The sequence below is a fragment of the Phasianus colchicus genome, chromosome 1, assembly GCF_987193195.1.
Source record: "Phasianus colchicus chromosome 1, bPhaCol1.hap1.1, whole genome shotgun sequence".
Lineage (NCBI taxonomy): Eukaryota > Metazoa > Chordata > Aves > Galliformes > Phasianidae > Phasianus > Phasianus colchicus.
Window position 1 is genome coordinate 16,598,177 of NC_143436.1, and position 25,865 is coordinate 16,624,041.

General features: G+C 44.6%; 1 protein-coding gene across 5 annotated transcripts in view; it reads left to right on the top strand.

Annotated features, from left to right (window-relative positions):
* GRAMD4 (GRAM domain containing 4) overlaps positions 1-25,865 on the top strand; it is a 78,008-nt gene that overhangs the window by 781 nt on the left and 51,362 nt on the right. Inside the window, exons 1-2 of one of the 5 annotated variants that reach the window (XM_090136392.1) lie at positions 5,030-6,932; positions 7,612-7,788. The exons of 1 other annotated variant lie outside the window; for it this stretch is intronic. Coding sequence is in view for 2 of the 4 variants with exons in the window: in XM_031602755.2 (XP_031458615.2) it covers positions 232-260 (29 nt within the window). In the remaining 2 variants the exon portion in view is untranslated. Of the gene's footprint in view, positions 1-134; positions 261-5,029; positions 7,789-7,848; positions 19,100-25,865 lie in introns of those variants that run through there. 3 more of the 5 variants (XM_031602755.2, XM_090136388.1, XM_090136374.1) reach the window with 3 other exon arrangements.

Here is a 25,865-nt window from a genome sequence, read left to right on the forward strand (position 1 = left end):
GCGGCCCCGGCGAGCGGCTCGGCGCTGCGGCGGCGGCGGCGGCTGCGCAGGGCGCTCGGCGCGGCCTCGGCACGGCGGCCGGAGGAGGCGGCGGCGGACGGGCACCTGCTGCCGCCCGCGCCCGAAGCCCGCGGCGGGCGGGGGCCGAGCGGGCGCGGCCGCGTCCCGGCGGCGCAGCGGCTCTCGGGGCGGCGCCTGGCTCCGGCGGCCTGGGCACGGCGGGGAGCGTGAATGAGAGTTTGCTCCGATTTCCGAGCCGGGTGAGTGTCCCGCCGGGCGCCTGTTTTAACGTTGAATGCTGCGTATGTTGTTCTCGTCCGAGCCTTCCCGTCCCTCGGACGAGCCGCTTCGCCTCCTCCCCGGGGTACCGCCGGGGCGGCCGCCCCCTCCCCGCGTCCTCCGTCGCCTTTTGTTCGGCGCGCGGGGCCGGGGGACGCGGGGAGGGCGCGGGCCGGGAGCTGCGGCGCTGTCCGGCCCTGGGCGCGGGGGGCGGCCGCGCCGCTGCGTCCACCGCCGGGAGGCAGCGCCCGGTCCGGGCGTGCGGCGCGGGTCGGGAGCGGGCGGCGGCGGCGGAATGGATACAGCGCGGTGCGGGGCTCGTCCGGAGCGGTGGAGGTCACGTCCCCCTGCACGAATACGGCTGGGCCGCCCGGCCTCCGTCGCTGCTGCTGGTTAGGGGCTGTTGGGGCGCGGTGTCTCCCTTGCACGCAGTAGTCTGTTTGGTGGCTTCTGGTTGGGAAATGAAGCCGGCGGTGCTGCTGGTACCAGGCGTCCTGTCTCTCAGTTCTGTACGTTCGGGTGCGCCTGGCTGCCTTGGGGCTGCCCTGTGCCCGCTGCGGGCAGCCGGCCGTGTGTCTGGGAAGCGCGTCGCTTTTCCAGGTGTGCAGATGAGGGCCGTGCGGCTCGGCTGTGGAAAGGGGCTGCTGCCGGGAGTTCCATCGCTGCTCTGAGGGAGCCCTGCTGGACGCTCCGACAGGGGTGTGTGTGTGTTCTGGGCCTCGTGTCTGCTCCGCGGACAGTCCTTAGGTTTCAAGGCAACCGTGGTGCAGGTGGGGGATGTGACAGCTGGCTGTGAGCCCTTCCTGTCGTTACCTCTGTGGCAGAACTTGGGTAGCAGTGATACTGTGATGCTGGTGTGGATGTAGAGTAAGTGTTGGAGGAGTTCTTGGTGTTATATGTGGGTGAAGTTGGGGGTGCTCAATAAGGCATCTGTGTGCCGTGTTACCTGGCCATATCTTTCCTTTTCGTGTGACAAGTGGTTTTGTTCCTCAGAAGTCATCTAGCTATAGGTCCCTGTTCATTGCAGGACTTGCATCTGCACCTTTAAGGGTCCCCTCCAACTCAAACAATCCTGTGATTTTTTTTTTTAATTAGAAGTGGGAGCTCCGTTAAACATTGTTTGTTCCACATCTGGTTACCTGGCCCTTCAGAAATGAAGGCTCACTCAGTCTCAGTCTGCATTCCTTTGAAGCCAGCATTGGATCTTTAACCTGATTCTAAAATGGGTAAAATATGAAGGTGGTTAATCGTATGTTGGTACCAAATGACAGAAGAATCCCTGGCAGCCTGAGCTGGATGTTACAGCTCTCATGCTGGGCTTGTTTCCCCACCATAATGAAGGTGAGGTGGGGCTGACACCGGTAGGAACTGAAGACTTACAGCATTCATTACATGTCCACAGCTCTGTGGGTGTCCTCATGGAGGCACTTCTGGTTGGCAGCAGGTAGGGCTGTCTGAGGGATAGAGTCGGGCTAATGGATTTCTCATTGTAATGGTGGCATCGCTGAGCCGGGTGCTGGGAGGTGCTGCGGTGGTGCCCGCGGCTGTTAGGAGAAGCCACACTGAGCCCATCTCCCTGTCCTTGCCTCCTGCCTGGAGCATCGCTGAGGCCTGTGACGTAAGTGCCTGTGGGGGAGGAGGAATTGAGGGCAGCAGCTGGAAAAGCCTGTCCTCACTCCTCAGGGATCTGCCTGAGGGGAGAGGAAGCCCCGCTGGGGGTGGAAAGCCCTGCTGGAGAAGGAGCAGGGCTGGCCGGGGGTGCTGGTAACAATGTGTGGGCAGCCCCAGGCACTACCCCTGCCCTCCTGCCCTTGTGTAGCGTGAAAACTGATGGGAGTTCTTTGTAGGAGTGCAGTATCAGGTGTCAGGCGTTCCGTGTTGTTTGAGAGTAGGAGGCTTGAGGGGGAAAAAAACCTGTATTTTGTTTTTGTAAGGAACCTTGTGCAGTGTATGAGAAGTGGTTAATTAGTGTCACTGTTAAATTCAGATATACCTCTGCAATATGAAGCCCTGACTGTCCATAATGCTGAATATATTCAGTGTCTTCACCGTAGCTTGGTATTTCAGTGTTCACTCTTCAATACAAAGACTTTACAGCTGCGGAGGAGCATAAACTGTTCAACCTCCAAAGTAACGACCTGTTGGAAAAATGAACCACGACCTCATTTCACATTGTGCTGCTGTGAAAATTCATAGTTTAGTTTTAACTCAGTCACCGCCTCTCTTGTTCTTGGAGACAGGAGACTGCTCTGTGTGTGACATATGGCTCCATTAAAAGTTTTCTGATGATTGTCTTTTTGTTTAAGAAGTCAAAGATCGTGTTTCCTGATGTTTTGTTTCCTAAAGGTCAGGAAAATGAATGCTGTTTAGCAATGCATGAGCACCTCACTGGATTTTCCTGGTTTAAGCTAGGCAGTGGCTGCTCCAGGTCTCTTCCTTCTCAGTCCAGTATTTGTCAGGCTAATTTGTCAGGATTACTCTGAGTTCCCAAATCCCAGGCTGTTAGTAAGGAACTGCAGTTCTATGTGCAGACAGTCTGCTATCCTGAGCTGTGGGCTCTCTTCTCCAGACTGACTGTTTCTAGCCCAAATGGGGTGTACTGTTTTCCAGCTTTATCTTGCAACAATGGTTCTTTTTCTTCTCTACGCTGATTTGTTTTTCTGGGTTAGGTACTGCCTGCACATTGGTGAGCTGATCTGTGGAGCAATCTGTGCACAGAAATACAGCTGTTAAGTGTCATTTTGGGTCAGAACGTTGGACACTGCCAGGATTTATGAGTTTTAGTCTTTAAAGTCTCAGAAAAATGGGAGTTTTTTCCTTTTATCCCATGGTCACTGTCAGTCATGTGGGTGTGGGGGACAAGGCAAAGCGGAGCGTTTTCCTTTTAGGTTGGAATTCATTAATACAATGACAGTTTAGTGGTGAACTGAACTGGAAATAAGTTAGTGCTGCTTTGTGTTATGACACATGCACAGAAAAAGTCATCGTCTTTGAAGCCATTTCTGACTTGTAAATATTAGCAATCTCTGCAGTCTTTGTGGAGAGTAGGCACTAGATTTTTTTTTTCTTCTCCTTAAAGGTACAATTTCTCCTGTATAGTAAATCGCCTTGGCTAAAGGGTGGCATTCAGCTGCAAATTAAAAATACATTATTTCCAGTTAGGAGCTTTCTTGCTCTTTTCCCTCTCCTCCCTTTGACACCCAATTCTTTCTCCTGATGCACTCTCTGGCAGTAATAGATTTAATTCCTGACTTAGGAGACCAGGCCTTCAGAGGTGCGTAAATGACTGAAGATGCAGTTATGTGCTTCTGAGAGTGGCAGAAGGTGAAGGCTTCTGACCTGCTCCTTTGGTTGCATTTGAAAAATTTGAATCTTGGGTCACCATGTGTCTTTAACATTTGCTCATGTTAATGAGGGAAAAAACTACTGGCTTTGATGGATGATGGTTTTTGTAAATGTGCTTAGAGAATACTTAGGGTTGTCTGGTTTGCTTTTAGTTTGAAAGCTGTGTCTGCATCTCAACAGAAACTGGAGTTCAGCTGAGATGAGCTGCTTACAACTCGGAGTTACTGCAGCCATTCTCTGCCAAGCTCTGTTGAGAACATGTCGCCTGTTCTACAGAAATGTGCTATCAAGAGTGCATTGCACTTAGCATAAAGCTTGCCCTATAGGTGTCCTGGGGACAGAAACAAACTGATCTTTATTTCCTAGTATACTTTAAAAATAAGTAAATTTTCTGTGTCTTGCTTTTCCTTCCTGGGATGCAGGTCTTAGAGGTCACTGTAAGTCACTGGTGCTGCAGCTGTTCTGAGTGCTACTGCCCTTCTGCAGGAGCTGATGTTTCTGGTTACAAACCCCAGACACTGCAGCTCTCTCTTCCTGATCTCATCAACGCAGATGTTGACACATCTTTTGACCCGTGATTAAGGGATTTATGACTAGGTTTGTGGGATGCACGTGCCCAGGAAGCATAATCATTAGATGCTGCGTCACATAGATGTGTGTGTTCCTTGGGATGTGTGCGTGCAGACTTTGGTCCCAAACTTACCTCTGTTTTGAACAAGTGCTTGCTGATGTTTGGGTACACTGTTGCTGTATGCTGCCCTGGCTCGGCAGCAGCCACCTCACTCAGGGCTCTTCTGTCTGCTCAGCATATTCATATGTTCTCACGGTTCCTTTGTGATGTGTGTGAACATCTGCCTTAGAAACTAAAGTAAATGAGGTGAAGTTCAGATGTTTCTTATTCTGCCACATCTGTTTTGTGTGCTTATGTGAGGAACTCTGTGGTCCATGTTAAATTTATAAAGGATTTTTATTTTTAGGTCAATGCTCCAGGTGCAGAGTGGAACTGTTAGTGGAATGTTGACAGCCATGTAACACTGCTGTCAGCTGGGAGGGAGGGAGGAGGACAAGAAAACAGATTAAAGTGTGAAACACCACTTTATCCTTGGGATACTCATCAAGCTCTGTGGGAGGGTACAGTTTTGTTCCTTGAGTGTTGAGCGTCTCCTCCTCTATATCTGCATGTAGTCGGCCAAGCTGTGGTGGATTTTTTTTTGTGCAGGAAAAGTAGTCAACAGTTGCTTGTCTTCTCCACGTTGGTAAATGAATTTTAAATTTTCAAAGTACCCCCCTGAAAATAACTGCTTAATGTGAGAGGTCTATACTTATCTTAATTAAAGAGAACAAAACCGCGCGCTTTGTGGTGGCCTGACATATACAATCAGTGCCTGAATTCTATTATTTTCTACCACTATAGCTGCCTTATCAGAGCTCTTGATAGGACTGCCAGTGGCTTTTATTAATAGCCTGCATTACTAATGCTTGGCTTTTTTACCATCTCATAGAAGCCAGTTGTTCCTTCAATATTCATTTCAGGTGCAAAGTTGCTTATATATAGAACACTGGAGATTCACAGGTTTGGAAATGAACCAATTTTGAAAATTAATATCAGAGTTTTGAATGAAGGATCCACAAGTTATCTTTAGATGCTCAAAGCAGGGTTATGAAATATACTTGAAGTTTACCATGAACCTGAATGTTGAAAGTTAGACATGTAACAGAACTTTTAAAATATAGTATGAGCAAGAGTTTCAGCTCTGAAGCTGTCTGCAGAAGTCCTTCAGTCTCCCGTTGCTGATATTACTGACTGAAGTGCCACATTCGGGAAAGGGTTTCTCTATTTACTGTCTCTGGATCTCATTTGTGTCCTTATGCGTGCGCAGTAACTGCATTTCAAAATAACCTGCTGCGCTTTTCAAGGTTAACAGCATTTTGTCATGCCAGGCAAAATGTGGCAGTGCTGCGCGGAGACACGTGGATTTACAACTGTCAGCAGTGTTTAAGCGGTAGCACAGCCGTAGGGATGGGGGAATGTGGAGCCTCTAGAGGAGTTCTTGTAATGTGGTCTGAAGGCCACACATAGTCCATGGTGCTGCTTTATGAGTCTGAAAAAAATCTGTTTTTTCCTTTCTGCTTTTGGTAGAGCCAGCTTGTGGCTGTAGACGTACGGCCGTGGGGTCCCTCTAGTTATTTGAGGACTGATGTGGAAGCTGTAAACCCAGTAATAGATTCCAGACCTTAGTCTTGAGAGCTGTGCAGTCATGGCTTCAGGCACAAGCTGCTTCCCCCAGACAGTGATGCAGGACCTGCTGCAGGTGTGCCAGGACATTGTGCTGCTGCCTGGAGCCTGATGGCTGTGTGCTGTCTGCATTGGCTGCAGAGCCAGGTGGCGTGCCCAGTTTGAGCTCCAGACATCTGAGCAGCAGAGACCATTTGGAAAACCCCCTTGGGGCTGAAGGGACTGGTGGCCTGGGCTCTGAGCATTCTGTAAGACTTGTGACAAGATGTCATGTCACAACAAGGAAAAAATAGCACATTCAACACCCAACGATAAGATGCTGTTTACTCTGTGACGTTCCCTGCACTTATATGGCCCTTGATGAATACACCCTTGGCTGCTTGATTCAAAACCAAGCTGCAAGTCAATATGTAATCCAGGATCCTATCTCTGCAGTATACTCACTCTTGGCTTCAGACTTCCTTCATCTTTATTCTTCCTCACCTTTTTCCTCCTGAGATAAGCAGTAGTTCTTAGAGTGTTGGCTGTGTGTCCCATCCCAAAGCTCCTGGCTGCTTCGGATGCAATAGGAATACACGGAGCCTGCGTTATGGTGTTCTTTATGTAGTCTGTCTTTTCAAAATACTAAACCACTTCCAGGCATTACAGCAGTTTGATTAACTTTGTAACTTTTTGCACTGAAGTGCAGCTGCTTCTGTGTGAAATGCTGTGTGGTGTCAACACAGCAAGAACTGGGAGCGTGCAACGGAGAACGTCCTTCACAATAAGCTATAGAGCACCTAGCTAGATGTGTGGATTCTTTAAGAGCTCTGCCAGCTGCTGCAGGATGCTGTATGTTCAAGTTTCACTTGAGCTGTAAAAGCTTCCTGGAAACTTGCAGTAATTAAAACTAACGTTAAGAGCTTGCAACACACTGCAGAAGTGAGGACTGTGGTCTCCTCCAGATGACGTGGAGCTGGCCCTGTTGTGTTTCAGAGAAACATTCTGAGTATGAAGCTTATAAAAGGATCTGTGCCTGTTCTGTGCATTTTTCACTTTGCCTATCTAGCAGTTACTGATGGGGTTGATGAAGGTATGTACATTCAGCAGCTTACTTTTACTCCCAGTGGTGTGAAATAACCAGCCTAAGTAAGATAGTTCTGATTTCCCCATAAAACTCTCTATTAAGAAATATTTTTATGTTAAATCTGCTTCTTTCCTGTTTCTTCTAGTAGCAGTCTTGCTTCCGTTTTTGGGGGATCTTCTAACAGCGATTTCATTTAATGCTGATCACTAATCCCTCTACAACAATAAGGAAAAAAAATGGGGCACAAACACCAATATTTTGTAGGAATAACATGGAAATTGCATTGTTGAGCAGCTGACTGGTGAAGCTCTGGCACTTGGGAGTCCTCTCATAAAGCAGAGCAAGAGACAGCACATGCTTTTTGAGCGAGAAACTGCCTGGTGTTCTCAGGTAGTTTTTCTAGCAGAGTGCAAGCCTGAATGTACAGTATCTGTTTTGAGTTTCACTTAGATGAGTTAAGTTGGAGAAGATGGAATTCATAGGTAATTCTATATTTTGTACTTTGAAATTGCATAAATACTTTTTTCTTTATAGATAAGCATTAACCTATTATCTGTGACTCATTACTGTGTAGTCTGCTGTTGGTGACCATTTATTGTCTTTGTTAAATCATGGAAAATCCTTCCATGCAGTTTGTATTTCTTTGTGTCTGAAGCAAACCACATTTGTTTATTTTACCCTCTAGGTGGCTTTTGTTCTCAGCTGGCTGGAAGTTCATCATAATATCTGAGCACTACAGCAGACCTCACTCATAGCACAAAGATGTCATGTGTGTACTTAGAGCTGTGGAACAATTGTCTTAGATGGCTTCTGGAAACACTGCACGGACTTAAGCAAAGAAGAATGTCTGTTTGTTCTAAAGGTGGTGATTTGCCTTTCTGCTTTCTTGTTCCTTTTCAAATACTTTAGCTAAACAAAGCATTTGTAGGTACATAGTCTGATATTCCTGTGGGCTTTTTTAATATAAATATCAAAGTTATGATGTTAATACTGCGTTCTCATAAATGTCAGAAGTAGGAAAAGACAGATGTACAGGAAATGCTAAGAAGGGGCTGGACCCCTGACTGGCTGACCACAGCTTGCTTGTTATCTGAAATGAGAGTTGGGGAACTGTGGAGCTGTGTTTAGGCAGCAGACGCGTTGCTTAGTGTTTCTGAACCATGGAGGAAATACCAGATGCCAACACTTCAGGAGATTATCTACTGCTACCATACGTACTTTCTTACTTGCAGGATGATCACTGGTTGAAGTAGCTTCCTTTTTATATGAAGATTTACTAGTAGATTCACTTCATAAAAAATATATATATATATATTTGCCCAATGCAGCTGTAAACAGTAATATGTGTGTTTTTAAGTGGAACAAGGAACAGCAAATCACTCCGCTTATCAGGGTGTAAAGAAGAGCTCATCTCGTAGCCAGTCAGCTAAAGAAAACTCCTGTGTGAAAAAGGATGCAACGCCTTGAGGTTGAGCAGTCCTGTTGTTTCTGTAGGTGCTCCCTTCTACTCTTGTATGCATCCTTGTGTAGGGATGCCACTATGATCTGAGCTCTTCTTGTAGCACGTGCCCAGTCTTTTCTCCAAAGGCTTTTTTTTTTTTTTTTTTTCATATACTTGTGAGCTTTTAGTCAAAGGTCTCTGGGGGGCTGTTGGTAATAAATTGAACCTAGCTTTCATATCTTACTGCTTGCCTTGGTTCCTGGGTACCCAGAAACCTTTTCAATTACTGGCCCTGCAGGCACTTTTCAAGACCAGACAAATGTATGTGTGTCTTCTGGGTGGTGAGGCTGCCTCTTCTGAAGGAGAATTTGCAGGAAGGTGTGGTTTTACTTCTGCTTCTTGCAGCACAGCTTTTGGAGGCCTGACAGCTCTGGTTTGCTGTGTGCCATTGGAGTTGAGTGCAGTAGCCAGAACAGTTCTTGATTAACACTGCTTCTCTTAAGGTTTTGTACTATCCAATAAATTCCAGAGTCAGGCCAGAGAAGAAGGCATCTTTTTTCTTGCAACATGATAAACTCCAGGCACCATACCAGTTTGAAGACTGTGGAGCACATTACCAATCTTCACTGGATTGTCCACACCCACTGTATAGTCTGGATTTGGTGTCTTCTGACTTCATCTGTTTGGACTGATTAAAGATGCACTGTGAGCCACATCTTCCTAGTGATGATGCTGTCATAGCAGCTAGGAAACAGTAGATCACCTCTGCTAGTGCGGATCTTTATGCACATGGCATGCAGGCCCTCGTTCATTGCTGGTGAAAATGCATAGCTAATGGTGGTGACTATTGAAAAAACATTTTGTAGCTGAGAGTTTGCTTGATCAGACATTGCTATTGTGCTCTTGGTATCTGTTGTAGTTTCTGTGGAAATAAGCAGGAAGTGTTTCTTTTGGAATGACCTGCATATAACCATATTGGATCTCTGTGGCGTTCAACTTGTCCTGCAGCCTTCAGCTTGCTTATGTTATTAATGCAAAAAGTCCTGAACTCCAAGTTACTGTGACTTTGGGGCACTGCATCTGTTGCACTGAAACACTTGCGAAGAGTTGAACAGTAGGCTTGCTACCCCTGAATCAGAATTTGAGGTTGAGAGGTAATTCCATTCTTAAGATATTTATGGAAGAATGAAATCCATGGTTTAACTTTTAAAATTCCAAGGTTTAAATATGCAAATGCTCACAAAGTAACTGGGACCTGGATGGAGCTGGAAGAAGTCCTTGCTGGGAGGCTGACAGGTGTCAGCATGGGAGCACCTTTGGGGTCTGTGTGAGGGCAGGGGCTCGGACTGGAGAACGGCCTTTTGGTTTTGCTGTGAAACACTGTTGTCATCCTCTCAGCTTTGTGTTGAAAACCAAACAGTTTCTTAGAAGAAGGCATTCTTAGCAGAACACTGCAACTTGGTGGCTAAGCAAGTTGTTACCTCTATAAAAACTTCTTAAGAAGCTTTGAAATGCTCACAGCTGAAACAATTTTACTGCGGCCTGTGTGTGAAAGGAGTAGCCCTACCTGTTTCCCTGCACCCAGCCATGACTATTCAGAAAGATACAGTGTGTGTATACAGCTTTTATTTTTTTTCTTCGGCAGCTTTGACCTTTGGACCTTTATCGTTACTGACAGAAGCGTCAGAGTGGCATAAATATACCCGTCAGCTCAGACAGTGTAACTCTGGCCCTCATCCCAGTGTTAGAGGCAGACTTATAAATGCCATCCTTTATCTGCCTTTGAAATTGCTTGGTCTGATTGGAATGATGATGGCATTCATCCTTTTCATATTCCTTCCACCTTGGTTTCTCACTTCATTACTAAACTATCCATCCTGCTTTTCTTGTGTTAGTTCCATTTGAATTCTGAAGCCTCAGTGATGTGTGAGATTACTACTTACTGTCCCTGGCTTTGTATTGTTTTAGGAGTCTGACTGCCTTTGTGGTGTGTTTGTGATGCTTTGAGACAAGGAAATACTTTGTTTTGGAACAGAGCATGCAGAAAGTAGCTCAGGGTGCTTGCATAGGCTTGGTTAATAACCTCTCCCAAGAGTCAGTCCTTCTAATTGCTGACAGCATTGGATTCAGGGACTACTTCATGTTTGGGATTAAAAAAACCCAACAGTTTGGCAGAGCTTGTCTGCCTCTTCCTTTTGTCCAGTACATCTCATGTTGAAATGCAGTTGAAATGCTGCTAATATGACTGTGTCAGACGAGGCTTCTCTTGGGAGAAATGCCATTTAGCATAGATTTAACCTTCAGTGATGCTGCCAAGAGTACATTCCCCTCCGTACAGGGTTAGAGCTCAATATGATGTACTCTGGTTTATTTAAAGACTTGCTCCAAGACACCTTGTTCCAGTTGTTTCAAGCATCTTCAAAACTGTAGTTGTCAACTTTGTGCAATTTTTTTTTGCCACTGGAAACATCTGCTGTTATGAGGCAGTAGGATAACAAGTGCCATTAAGATGTTAATTTCCTACCAATGCAACCAAATTAATGAGAACTGGACTAGTTTATGGTAATAGCTTCAGCTGGTTGGCTTTCTTGTTAGGAGAAGGCTTTGTACTTTTCTTACTGATTCATGTAATGCATCATTTCTGTGTTTTGTTGAAATTGTGCAGTTTTTTGCTTTGCTTTCCTCAACTCTGTGCATACTTTAAGGAAGCCTGAAAATTTAAAAGATATCTATTCAGACTTGTATGGTTGCCTGAAGAATAGTTGTCATAAGCTCTTTGAAAGCTGGGGAAAAAGCTGAGGGCTGTTATATTAAACTTTAGAAACTGCTGTGCTTTTAAATTTTTTATCTGGAAGTTGTATATAAAATAACTTGGACTAAAAGTCTGCCTGTAGGACTACTGTACTTGCAAGATTTTGGAGATGTTCTTTGGTGTCTGTTGGAAACTGACCTGGACGTGACTTTGTCATGAGACTGTGGAAAACAATGACTGGTTGCAAAGCACTGCTTTGAGGTGGTTTCAGGATTCTGGCAGTGCTTCAGGCCTGACACTGAAATTTTCTTATTGTCTCAGAGTCTGCAGTGCCTGGAGGGGAATTTGAGTGCCACAGGGTGTGGGGTGTGTGGAGGTGTGGGGTGGCATGGAGGAAAAAAAGCTGAGGAAGGAAGTGGTTTTGTTAGTGAGTATCCCGCTAAGGCTGGTGACCCAGGAGTCCATACATGTTAGTTCTTTTGTTGGCTTGTGATGGCTAATTGCTAGATGTGTCTTATGGCTTGGCACAGCCTCATAGTTGCTTCCTTGTAGAATGTAGTTGTGTATCTTCACCTTTTCCCTCCTCTTTTGCATCAGACATGTATGCAGTCTATATGCCAAGCTGTTGAAGTTGGACAGTTGAACTTCCCTGTGTATCTGGCTGATCATTTCTGTCATTGTTGAGTGTTTCAAGTGATAAAATATATGAATTGCTTGCAAAATGCGAGGTGGATGAAATTGTTTTCGTGAACTAATAAAATTTGAGAGAAAAGACAGGAAAGTGTGGGAAACTTAGGGTGGCTTTTTTCTTCACTCCCCCACCGGTACTTTCTTACAAGTGTCTGACTTGTGTGTTCTGTCATTCTTTCTGAGGTTACTGCACTTCCTAGAATCACAGTATCATTTGAGTTGGACTGCACAAGCCCTTAAAGGTTGTATAGTCCAACTCCCCTTCAAAGCACAGAGATACCTACAGCTAAATCAGAGCGCTCAGAGCCCTGTCCAGCATGACTTCAATGCCTCCAGGGACGAGGCTTCCACCACGTCTGTGGGCAACATGTTTCAGTGCCTCACCACTCATATTGTAATAAACTTTTTCCTTATATCCAATCAAAACCTCCCCTCTTCAATTTTGAAAGCATTTCCCCTTGTCCTGTCACAACAGACCTTCTAAAAAGTCTGTCCCCTTCCTTCTTACAGCCCCCCTTTAGATACTCTCAGATCTCCCCAGAGCCTTCTCTTCTCCACGCTGAACAGCCCCAGCTCTCAGCCTGTCCTTGTAGGAGAGGTGTTCCATCCCTTGGATCATTTTTGTGGCCCTCCTCTGGACGCACTCTAGCAGATCTGTACCTCATTTCCTGGCACTGCCCATGTCCTTCCCTGTCCATAACTGCTGGTGGAACAGGGAACAGCTTCTCTCAGGGCTAATGTTTATACTTATTTGCCCCCTGACTGTTTAACCATTCACAATTGTGCATATGTGTGGATTTCTAGTGCCTGTTCTCTGCTTACAGTAATTAGTGATAAGACCAAAATTGGCTTTTTGTTTCTTAAACATGCAAAGGTTAGTGGGAGAGAAGGTGGAGGAGATGCTGGCAAATCACAGGCTGTCAGTACCCCTTGGCAGAATCAGACTCAATGGCAAAGATCACCGATTTTTGCTGTCCAGAGAATGTTAAAATAAGTACATGAACAGAAAGGTCTGTAGTTACGATGAAATACTCAGGCAATTAACTATCAGAGAGAGTTAATGTACAGGATAATGGGTGATTATGTTCCTAATGGCTCTTTTATTTTCTCATAGGGTTGGATGCTCCACTGCCTGGCATGCCTGTACCAGCTTGTAACAAACTAAACTAAAAGTAGTTCTTATTTGTTAAATTCAGGATCACTAATCTATGTGTGGAGACAAGGATATTTTGTATGCTGAGTGAATGATTCAGTTTGAAATTTGATCAAATAGAAGCTTGCTCCTGTACTAGAGATTAGCTTGAACAGCAGTTTTCCAACCTTATTTCATTGTTTTAAGAGAAGATATTTAAATAATCAAATCATTTAAGCAATTGATTGCAATCCAGAAATCAAAACTCTTTTGGGTACAGTGAATCAGTTCTGTTTATAGCAAATGTGCCAAAAGTGCAAATGTATTTACATAAAGAATTACAGAGAAGAGGTCCATGACACCTAGAGGACAAGTAAAGTGCTTTCCTGTGTATCACAACATTCTCTATTAGTTCCATATGACAGAGTTTGGAAATACTATTTCTCTAATCTCTTCCCAAGCTAAGTGTGTGAGAAGGAAGGAGTGATGAAGTCCTGCCCAAAGGAGCTGCCGTTTCACTTTTTCATCAGTTTGGTGGGAGCTTCATCTTAAATGTTTTACTCTTTGATAAGATTTGAAGAAAGAGTTTACATGGCTCTTGTGAGCTGCTGGGTAGTACAGACTGTGCCAGAAATGAAGTTGTTGGAAGACAGACTTACTGTATGCTACTTGCTTTTTCTCTTAGTTAACTTACTTGGACAAATTCCTCCTACGTGTGTTGTGCAGCATAACATTCTTTAGCAGAGTGCCTTTTTACATATTATCTTTGCAAGTTTTTACACAATACTTAACTGTATCTTCACTTAGAAGTTGACATTATGAGGAATTAGAAAACTACATAGTTTCCTAATCTATGCAGTGATTTATTTTTTCCTGCCTCCTCAATTCTATGTCTGTAGAGTTAACAGGAAGAACATTTTCAGGTTTCTATTGGAGAAAAGAGCAGAATGAAAAGCAGCCCTGCTTCTTGCACAGAAATGTGGGATTTGGAGATTGTATACATTCTTTATGAGCTCAGTGCCAGTAGGAATTAAGCTGAGGATTTTGTATTGTGGTGATGGGTGTAGCTGATGTGCCAGCCATATCACTGTAGTTCATTTTCATGTACTAGAAATGTTGAACTTCTTTATTTATGAGAAGGTGGTGGGTTTTTTGGTGTTTGTTTATTTTCTTGAATGTACAGTGATTGGAGAGCTACTGGTAATAGTTGGTAAAAGACTCAGTTTCTTCCCTTGGCTGTGTCCATCGTTGGTTTCTGTAGTCACTGCATCTCAAATACTTGTTAACTTTTGGTGAGTTTTATTTCATGTCATAGATATTTTAGAGGCTTAGATCTTTCAGATGACAGTAGAATAGCTTAGGTTTGCAGAAGCAAGTTAACACAGTGCTATGCTTAGAATCACCACACCCTCAAAACGTGTCTGTGAAAATTCACATATAGATGGTTTCTTGATAATTTGGTTACTCATAAAACTGTTATCATTACCTTTTGCTGAATTCTCTCTGAATTGAAGAAAGCCTGTAAAATAAAAATAGACCATCTTTCTACACTCTATATTTTTGTCCATAGCCTTGTTTTCAATTAAGTGCCCCTACCTAATAGCTGAATGATCTGGAGGAACCTATGGTTGAATAAAAAGTTAGGGGTCTTCTTTTTTGTCATGGAATATATAGCATAGCAGTTAGGTGTCTGTGATCTTTTGTGTGATAGCTTAGTAACTCCTTTTGAGTGGTCTTGCCTAAGGACATCTGCAATGCATAGGTAACTTTTGATGCACTGCCCAGCGTGAAAGGGGAACAGACGTGGCCCTGCTGTGTTGGTTGGTAAGGCTGGGACAGGCTCTGTTTTGACGGTGAGCTGTGTGATCTTAGCTGTGCTGAGCTGAAGATCGCTCATTAGTCACTTGCAGTGAGCTGTGTCCTGCTTCAAGTGTGTGCCTTTTCACTCTCTTCTATATTTTTAATGAATAGCAAGTTGAAATATTTATGACAAAGTGACTGTGTAGCGATTCGTGCAAACTGTACTTCAGGTTTTACGCTTTTGTTTCTGAAGATTAGTGGGTGAGCTATGAGCTGGAGTAGAAATACTTGCCTGCTGCTGGGAGACCTCTCTGAGAGGCCCCAGACCATCCTGCATAGACCTCAGCAGGCTGTTGCCAAAATGCCTTTCTCTTAGCTTGGAGTACGGTTCACCATTCATGGTGCCTTTTGTCACAGCACTCCTTTAATTTATCTGTATTTATCATTAAAAGATGATGACTGTGCTGTTCAGATTGTTCAGTGCTGACTGCGTATTTCCACAGGTTTAATTGCATTGGTCTCGACAGCTTGCATCTGTTTTTACTTGAAGGAACTAACAGGGCTTTCACTTTATAAACAGCGCAGTGACCGCCTTTCATAATAAATCTAGTACCCTGATTAAGATGTTGTATGCTAGTGTGTGTACTTTCAACTTCAAATGTTTATTTTAAAATAGATTGTATGTAAAAGGCCAACTTTATTCTAAGTGTTATGTCAAGGTAGGCTTTGTATATTTCCAGTAGAAGAGTGGAAAAAGAGATGGATGTAGAGAGCACATAACCTTGCCCCATGTCAGTGGTCCCTTCAGCCTCCATGTTCGTTTGCTTTTTGTGAGCAGAAGTTGCACTGCTTTGCCCCAGCTCTGTGCCTGTTGGAGCTGGGCCAGAGCTGAGCTGCGGGTCTGTGCCGCCCTGCAGGCTGCTGTTCAGCTGGTGCTGCTCTCTTCTCCCCGTCCTCACAGTCAGCACCCCTGGCAAGCCTGCAGAAATCAGTGAGAGAGTGACAAATGCATTTTGTCTGTGTTAATCTGTGACACGTTCGCCATCCGTCCTTTAGAGGAGGGACTGAAGCTCTGTTGTGGGCCTGATTTTTTGGAATATGCCTCAGAGCAGCTTCATAAAGGCTATTTTCAGGGTGAGGTTGCACAGTTGTTGAACCTGATTTGGGTGCGGGTGGCTGCTGTAACAGGATCCATCTCCTCTGCCTGTGACCAGAAGCCTCTTCTGTGAGGGAGGTGTGAGGGCTGCAATAACGTGTGCAACTGTGAGGCTGAATGGATGTCTGCTCCAATTAAACCAACCCTGCTAGAAAGCAAACACAAAAATTAGTTGGATCAGCAGGGAATTGATAAACCGCATTGAGCAGCAAAGTGACAGAAAGGCTCTGGCAGAAGTGAGGAACGCTGCCCTGTGGTGTCAGCTGTGTTGGAGCTGCCTTCAGCCTCGGCCAGGGGTAGGCTCTGAGGGGAGAGCTCTGGTGGGTGCTGGTGGGAGATGCTGGCCAGGATGAAAGTGTTCACCTGAAGGGCAACCAGCTGCTATTTCTATTGCTATGTGCTACACCTCTGACAGATTATTTGCCATGCTCACAGGACTGAGTGCGTGAGCTGGTAAACACAGATGCTGAGAAGCTGCCTGCTGTCCTATGGTTTAAATCTGTGGGCTCTGCCTGTCACTGCAGCTCATCTGTGCAGGCAGAGTGATTTTCTGACAGGGTATTTTTGGTGGTGCTCTTCAGGGGGAAGAGTAAATGTTTCACTTTCTCACATGAGTGCCTCGAGAAAAATGAGCTTTTCCCTAAATCAGGAGTTAAAATTCCCACTTAATCAATTTACAGAGGGATTAATTTAATGTATTTTGCTAATATTGTTTTGTGATGAGAGAGTGGTACAGGTGGAAGTAAGGTGTCAATGTATTTTTAGAAGAGGTGTGTTTTGGGAGATGGACTTTTCCAATTAAGTACAAAGTACACCTCCAATAGCTGCTCTGCTACAATTGTCACTGCTCTTGGTTTCTTCATGCACTGACATGTGAGCTGTGTAGGTATGTGTGTATGGCGGTGGTGGTTTTTTTGGGATGCACAGAGTGGACACAGCATTCTAGTAGTAATCAAGCCAGGCCCCCACGGTTCATCTGGCTGAGGACCGCCCAGGAATCCTGCCTTCCTTGGAGGACCACTGGCAGAACTCTGTCACGGATCCAGAAGCCAGTCCTGCAGCTACACTCTGCTGCCTTTTAGTATGAGGCCGTGTTCTATGGCATCCCTGTCCCTCCTGCCTGCAGCAGCCAAAGAGAATGTTCTGAAGACAAATGGCTTTTATTGTACTACCTTGGTCCATCTCCTAGGCAGCTTCATGTTGGATGCTGAATGACACATGAGACTATTGGAAAAAATAGATTTCAGAGTAATACATATTCATGAAGCTGCACTATGGTTGCTGTGACAACCTCACCTCAGTCAAGATCAGTGTTTTAAACTTCTGTCTCCTGTGTCTGGGTTTCTCCCTTAGAGGATGTTACACATTTTCCACTTTTCTCCCAACCCTCCAACAATTTAAATTATTGGCAATTAATAGCTGCATCTAATAAAGCTTATAACACGTCCAAGTACATCTTCCTGCTTCTTTCCGACTGGTGTTAATCGAGTGTTGTGGGAGTGGGGTGCTTTCTTCTGCAAGATGTCTTTAATGCTGGCAAGAATATTCTGGCTGGATTTTCCTCATTTGTTTTTCTTTAAACTTGAGGGGAAGAAAAAAGGAAACTTGAATTAACAAGCATATTTCTCCACACCTTAGTTAGGTAGCCTAACTGATAACATAATTTCTCCTGCCAAAAAAAGCTGATCCCCATACAAGCGTAGTGTTTTAAGGACTTCTGAAAAGGATTGGGTGCTTTTGACAGGTGTTACTCAGAAAATAGTTTGCTCTGTGTACTGGATGCATCCTGTTATGACTCTGGGGCCACGGTAAGATAATTTGAGGAAGATTATAGCAGGCTGCGACATGAAGGCAGTGACTAATTTCTGGATGAGCTTGTGGTGAGTTGAGCGTGTGGAGAGAGCTTAACTCTGAAGGTCAAGTCCTGCCTGTTGATGTGAGAAATTGAGGGCACTTGTGCAACCTTTGTGACTTTTGGAAGGCGTTTATACGCTGCTCTTGCCTGGTCTGACTGAATGTTTGGCCCAGAGGACTGCAGTTTGTTTCCAGTGAGTATAAAGTGCATGGCCTTTTTCCTAGTTCTAAAGCAGGCAAGGATTATTGCTTTCGGAAACTAGCTGCCCACTTAGAGGGTTTCTTTCCGAGGCTCTTGGTCAGTGTGTGGGTGAGGTGCTGGTAGGAGAGGAACTGTGCTGGCTGGTGGCTGAGTTCTGGGGAAACAATGACATAGTTCTGTACGGAGAATTTAACGTATTGCACAGTCTGAGGTGAGATGCATGTTTCCACAGTGGGATTTAGGACAGGGCTGTGCCATGTTCTCCCTTCCCCACTCTAGTGTCTTCTCAAATTGAGCTTAATGCCAAGTTTTCTTGAAAGATATCGACTTTATCTACACAAAACCATTTCCTGTTGTTCAAGAGAAGAAGCTGGAAATAAAGTTTGGTTTTCTGAACAGATTTGAACTTTCTGGAGAGCAAACTGTGAGAACTGCATGTACAAGGGAAAGAGAACTGAACAGGCAGGGATCATAGAATGGCCTGGGTTGAACAGGGCCACAATGATCATCGAGTTTCAACCCCCCTGCTATCTGCAGGGTTGCCAACCACCAGTCCAGGCTGCCCAGGGATCTCACAGTGCAGTCAGTTGATCTTTCTCTAGTTAAAGTTTTTAAATATTAATAAGTACAAAATGTTCAGACAATGGCTTCAGATGAGATTCTGTCCATTAAAAAGAAAAGCCGGAGGAATGTGTGTAGAAAGTGGGAAGCTTTTGCGCAGAGCTCTGTACGGAGCTGCCCTTTAAATCTGTTGTAGGTGTTCCACTCAGGGTTCCTGTTTTAATTAGACACGTCCAGAAGAAAGCATGCCAGGCCTTGTTTTCAGTGCTCTATCTGGTGACATATATGGACCATCCACATATCTTGCAGTGTCCCTGCTTTCCTGTCAAGAGAATATGCAGGATTGTTTCACTGAAAAAGAAGTGAATACCTAAAGTAAGCCTGATGCTGTCCACTCCCTCCATTTGCATGTCCCTCCCTCATGATAAGGCTGAAATGTCCTGGTGTTGACACTGCCTGTGTTTGTTCACACACACACAGTTGAGCTCTTACCGAATACCAGAACTCCCTGACTTCTGTAAAAAGACATTTTGAGATTAAAAGGAGAATGTGAAGGAAAATGAAATGTGAAGATGAGAAGCAGGGGTATGTTAGATCTATTTTGGCTCTAATGTCTTTAGCTTTCTGAAATATTGCTTTTCTAGCAATAAGAGCACAGGTGCTTTGAGGGCTGTTTCTCTGTGTTGTAGTTTGGTGTGGCCTTTTTGATTTTATATACAGTTCATCTATGATATTGTAGTGTTTTGTGTTCTTTTGTTCTCAGAGTCCCAATGAATGTGTGCCAAGGGGATGCTGTCTGTGTAGTGCCTCTGCATTTCGTTATCAGATGAGGAGATTGCAAGGGTTGTGAAGCAGTCTCCTCTCTGACAAAGTGTACATCAGAACTTAGTTGCAGCATCTCTGCCTGGTCTAGCAGGCCGCGTATTCAGATTCACACTGTTCTGGTGTCAAAGTCTGGATGTGAGAAAAGAAAACCGAAACCCCTAAGCAACTCGTAGGAAGCTGCAGGGGAATGACTTTTCCACATTCAGGCAAGTGCAGATCATGTTTGCTTCTTCCACAGGGCAGCAAGGGCTGCTGGTGTTAGCTTGGGACCTGCCAAAAATCTGACAGTTTGTTGGGGGGGAAAGGGGGGTTGGGGAGCAGTGCTGTGATGAAGTGAGACTCTTTCCATAGTAGCAAGTCATGTAACTGCTGACCCTTGGGCTATGCAGGGCAGGCTGGCTCTGGTTGTTCTCCAGCTGCCTGAGGCTCAGGGATAGCTCACAGCTATCTTCATGCTGAAGCTGCTCTGGAAACACGGGCAGGAAGACTGCTCCAGAACTCTTTGTGATTTTTATGAGAAAGTTTAGGAAAACTTGAATTTTTCTCCTCATCAGAAGTTTGGAATGTGTGCATACATTATCTTGGGAATCGGAGTCTTGATAACTTAAATGAGTCTGATAGTTATTTTGGTGCCAATTGAGGGTTTTAATTCTAGGTCCAAATCAAGTCGTCTCTTCTCTGGCCCTCTGTAAAAGAAATAAAACTTCAGCCACTACGTTTTTGCATTAGCCGAAAGGTATTGATTGCAATGGAAAAAAAAAAAAAATTAAAGGTGGTTTTGCTGTTTTAGCATTTGCTTGTTTTTTAAATGTGACAAGTACAGACCTTTTTCCCTTACCAAGCTCATCAAGTAAGTACATGAGCTGTTGCCTACCTTGTTACTGGATGATTTGGGAGCCAAGATAATTTTAACAGGCTGGTATTTAATTTTGCTGATTTGACCTCTGCCACTGCAACGAGAGAAATGAAAGCTACCTTCTTTAAAAAAAAAACAAAAAAAAACTGGGTGCCTGAATAGCCTTGTTTGTAAGCACATTAATGTAAGATAGCTGCACCGTATTATGACAGAGGGCCTGCTGGTATTACAAGATCTGGCTGCGGTGCCATGATGTTGGACCTCAATCAATCTTGCAGAGTCAGCGTCTGCCGTGCTGCACCCTGTGCTTAGCGTGACAGGGCTGGACGTGGGAAAGATCTCTCATTGCTTGCATTAATACTGCAGTGCTTGTTTCAGAAATAATCTTGCAAGAATTTGCATTTATTTTGCTTGAATTAATGATCTGTGAAGGTGACACCAGTCTTAATTCTTGTATTATTTTTGTAGTATGCTAATGTTTACAGAGAGAGTGGTGAGGTGCTGGAACAGGCTGCCCAGAGAGGTTGTGGATGCCCCATCCCTGGAGATGTTCAAGGCCAGATTGGATGGGGCCCTGGGCAGTCTGGTCTAGCATTAGGTGGGATGGTTGGTGGCCCTGCATGTGGCAGGAGGGTTGGAGATTCATGATCCTTGAGGTCCCTTCCAACCCTGGCAATTCTGTGATTCTGTGATTCTGTAATGTGAGCAACTGCTGCCTTATGTACAGCAGCATTACGTACATTTGCAGGGTGCAAAGTTAAAATAGTTGCATTTCTTTCTGCTGATAGATAGTTTGAGAGAAGGGCCTGCATTCTTGCTTGTAGCTCTGCATGTACAAAGCTGCCTGTCAGGTTTGATACTGCTGCCATGGGATCTCTAGAAACAGCCTGAAACTCAGAGCTGAGCTGGCTGGGGCTGGGACATGGATGGGGAGCTGGAAGAGGGCAAGAGGGTGAATAGCTGTGGTGGTGAAGCAGGTGTTTTGGTATTTGGTTACTGTGTTTTACAAGACCAGATTCTGACCTATAAATAGATTTCTTTTTGTTTTGCAAAAACTTATTTGCTTCCTTATGCTTAGCAAGATTTCATCTGAGTCACTTGGAATCTCTGAGAAGCTTTTCTTCTAGTGAATATGAAGCTATTGAAATGTTGCCATATTTATCGATCTTCGTCTAAAAAAGAAAAAGTTGCTTGTTACAAGAATAGGCTGCTGACATGAAAAGCCTATCTGAGAGCACGTGTTTGGCTTGTGGCCAAAGAATGAGCTTCTACAGGAGCTTCTTGTTGGCAAGCTGAAGTTTTTCTTCTCTAATATAGCTAAGCAATCTGGGAACCTGTTAAAATTGTTCAAATGTTAGACAAGATGGTCATATTGTTTTAAAATTATAATTTAGCAGATATTTCTATATAATAGTTTCTTGTTTAAATACAGAAATGCCTAGGAATCAATTCTTTGCTATTTAATCATTTAATGATAGACTTACTGACTAATGCTTTAAGGAATTAATGCACTGATGAGATCTTGCTAGCCTCTCCATTACAGAATTTAAACATGTTGTTCAGTGGAGTAATCTGTTAGTGTCTTAAACACAGGTCTGCATTTTTAAATAAGATGAAACACTTAATGACAGGTACATCTGTTTCATTAGTAAAAATACAATAAATGTATTCTTGGGCACATCTTTTGGCTTGGTTTTTCCATGAGCAGGGCTGAAACACATGAATAGTCCCTAGAAGAGGGCTGCCATTTTTACTTCTTGTTCCTGAATAGTGTTCCAGTGCAGGCAGATACACTCCTGGGCTTTTTCACTGGCCTTGTGGGTCCTTCATTTTTCATCCTTTGAAAGCAAAGCTAGAAGAAGAGTATCTGAGTTTGCTGTGTCTCAGTATTTTTGTTTCCTCTTGCTGCTTTTGTAAGGCGTGTATGAATCCACTCTAAGATGAAAACTGACGTCAGATCTCAAAATGGCCATTGAAGTGCTGTACGTGCCAGCCTGTTGATGGGAAAGGTCCTGCAGCAGGCCTGGTCTTAGGGAGCAGTGAATGAGCATAACCCCAACAAGGAACTCTGAGGGTTCTAGCTCTGCTGAGGAAAGATGCCCATCTGCAACCTTGAGCCAACTGCTTTGTCTGTAGGAGGTGGATATGGCTTGGAATGCTTGTCTCTTGGTGCCAGGCAGCGTGTGCCATCCTCATTTCTTCTTTATGCAGTGATGGAAAGGGTCATGGCTACAGAAGTCTGGTTGAGAACTGCCTTCTTGTGGGTCTGATCTGCATACTGTGTGACATCAACCGAATGGTGATGGAGATCTTTGAGATGGAGGGAGCATAATGCATTTGTGCCAGTGCTTATCAGGGGTTTAAACTTCCCTGATAGCATTTGTTCTTCAGTTGCTATTAATAGCAGGGCCTAGAGATAGTTCGGGATGTGATAGCTGACAACTTTCTTCATCATATAGTCAATGAATGAGCAGAAGTGTTTCTATTTTAAGCTTAGCTTTGACAAGTAATAGAACTTCAGAGAGAAGCAGTTCGTAGAAAATAACCTTGGGGTGAGCTACCACAAGAGGTTGAAGAGGAAAAATAAACAGAGGGCTGCAACTCTGATAAAGGAAGACATTTCTTTAGCCAGCTGTGCTGTGGGGAATTTGTATTAGTTTCAAATGTGTTTGTTTAAGTTAAGGGTGCTAATAAACTTAGGCAGAGGTGCAAGTTAAGGCAGATTCTGAAGGAATGATCTCGTTTGAACTTGGTGTGAAGAGTTGCTGTGTTGGGGAATCTGTGGAGAAAGAAGGAACGGTTTGCTTGAAAGAGGTTTGTGCTAGGTGAGAATTGCCTCCAGTCTTGTACCCTTGGTCTTGCCAAGGCTCCTCTTTCTTGCTGTTTATATGTCAAAGGTGTTGCCTGTCTATATCTTGCTTGTCTTTTTTATGTTGCATTGGTTCCTGGGATAATGTGATGATGTGCAATGCAGCTAATGTGTTTCTTTTATTGATGAAGAGGGGAATGTTGACCACAGGGAAAAAAGGATAGTAATACAAACAAATGCATCAAAATAGATTTCAACCTTGACAGACGTTCATTTGTGAAAGTCTTAAAGCATCCTCCATATGAAGGCCTCTGAGCTGAGGAAAACAGATTACATGAAGAAAAAAACTGCGGCTATTTCACGATAGACTGCTCATGGAAGCTTTCCGAAGTGGTGTGATCAAGGAACTAACTTTGAAGTTGGAGTTTGTGACCTTTGTTACCCAGTGTGATAAGTTTACAACACTGAATTGGACTGATTCAGGGGGCCCAGTTTAAATCATAGGTGATACAGTGCGGTGTTTTAGAAAGCTACAATTACAATGAATTTACATATTAATTCATCTTTCTTATATTGTCTTCTGAAAAGTAAAATGCTTCTCCTGGTAGGGTCGAGGGATTTAAAGCAGGTATGAAAGAGGAAGAGGTTAAAATGAGGTTCACTAAAGATGAGCCTAGGGGAACAATGTCAAGATTGGAGGTGAGGCAAATTCTCAGCTGAAGTGCATCTACACCAACACATGCAGCATGGACAGCAAAGAGGAGGAGCTGGAAGCTGCTGTGCAGCAGGCAAACTGTAACTTAGTTGCTCTTACTGAAACAGAGGGATCACCTCAGCTGTTGGAGTGCTGTAATGGAAGGCTGTAAGTTCTGAAGGGATAGGCAAGGAAGGAGGAGCTGTGTCATGGCTCTCTATGCTAGAGAGTGTTTTAACGTTGTTAAGCTTGGGAATGCGAATGATGAGGTTGAGTCTCTGTGGGTAAGGATCACGGGGAGGGCCAACAAGGCAGACATGCTGGTGGGGGTCTGTTATAGACTGCCTAACCAAGATGTAGAGATGGATGAGGCATTGTATAAGCAGCTGGCAGACGTTGTTGTGTGATCAGCAGCCCTTGTTCTCATGAGGGATTTTAACTTCCCTGATATATACTGGAAGTACAGTACAGCTCAGAAGAAGCAGTCTAGGTTTCTGGAGTGTATGGAAGATAACTTCTTGACACAGCCAGTAAGAGAGCCTACCAGGGAGGTGCCCTGCTAGACCTGCTGTTCACAAACAGAAAACGCCTAGTGGGGGAGGCAGAGGTTGGGAGCTGTCTTGGACTGAGTGACCACAAAATGGCAGAGTTCTGTATTCAGGATGGAGTCAGGAGGAGGAGTCAGCAAAACTGCTACCTAGGACTTTTGGAGGGTAGACTTTGAACTGTTCAGGACACTGGAAGGGTGGGTCCCTTGGGAGTCAGTCCTTGAAGGGTAAAGAGGTCCAGGAAGGCTGAACGCTCCTCAGGAAGGAATTCAGGAGGAGTACAGGAACAGGATATCCCCCAGTGCCATGAGATGAGCTCAGGGACAAGAACACTGGCATGGGTGAACAGGGAACTTTTTCTAAGTCTCCAAGAGAAAAAGAGACTCTATGTCCTGTGGAGTGCATTGTCAGTAAGCTTAAAGATGACACCAAGCTGGGAGGAAGTGTTGATCTACCTGGGGGTAGGGAGGCCATACAGAGGGATCTGGACAGGCTGGATTTCTGGACTGAGGATAATGGGTTGAAGTTCAGCAAGACCTGGTGTCAGGTCCTGCATTTTGGCCACAACAACCCCAGGCAATGCTACAGGCTTGGGGCAGAATGGCTGAAAAACTGCGTTGAAGAAGTGGACTTGAGTGTATTAGTCGACACTCAGCTGAACATGAGCCACTAGTGTGCTCAGATAGCCAAGATGGCATCCCAGCTTGTATCAGAATTAGTGTTGCCTGCAGGAGCAGGGAATGATCATCCCTCTGTACTCAGCACTGGTGAGGCCGCACCTTGAGTTCTCTGTTCAGTTTTGGGCCCCTCACTACAAGGTAGACATCAAGGCTTTGGAGTATGTCCAGAGAAGGGCATTGGAGGTGTGAGGGGTCTGGAGTGCAGGTCTTATGAAGAGAGGCTGATGGAACTGGGACAGTTCTGTCTGGAGAAGAGGAAGCCCATGGGAGACCTTATCGCTCTCTACAGCTGCCTAAAAGGAGGCTGTGGGAGGTGGGGGTTGGCCTCTGCTCCTGCATAGCTAGTGATGGGGCGAGAGGAAATGGCCTCAAGTTGTGCCAGGGGAGGTTCAGGTTGGATGTTTGGAAAAATTTCTTATGTGAAAGAGTGGTCAGGTGCTGGAGCACGCTGCCCAGGGAGGTGGTGGGATCACCATCCCTGGATGTGTTCGAGACATGGTTTAGTGGGGAAATATTGGTGGTAGGTGAATGGTTGGACTAGATAATCTTAGAAGTCTTTTCCAACTTTGGTGATTCTATGATTCTGTGGTTTCTGAATTATAATTTAAGTCTTAATTTAAGTCTAAATTCAACTACTGCTTGCATGAGGTGTTATTTCCAGGAGTGAGATGTGTGCATCTCCCATCCCTTCAGATGAGATGGTATCTGCACTGTTTGCAAAAGTGCTGGCTGAACTGTTGCGCTCAGAGTAAGCTTCTGCCTGCTCTGCCTTAAAACAATGTGAAAATCACTAATGAAGTGATTCTCCTTTGTCCAAAAGAGAGTTGTAGAAATCTAGCAAAATTGCTTCCAAGATTGTTGATAATAGTAATGTTAAGGATTTTGGCTGTATATTTAAATAAGCGTCAAATTCAATCATCCGTAAATTTTTGATGGGAT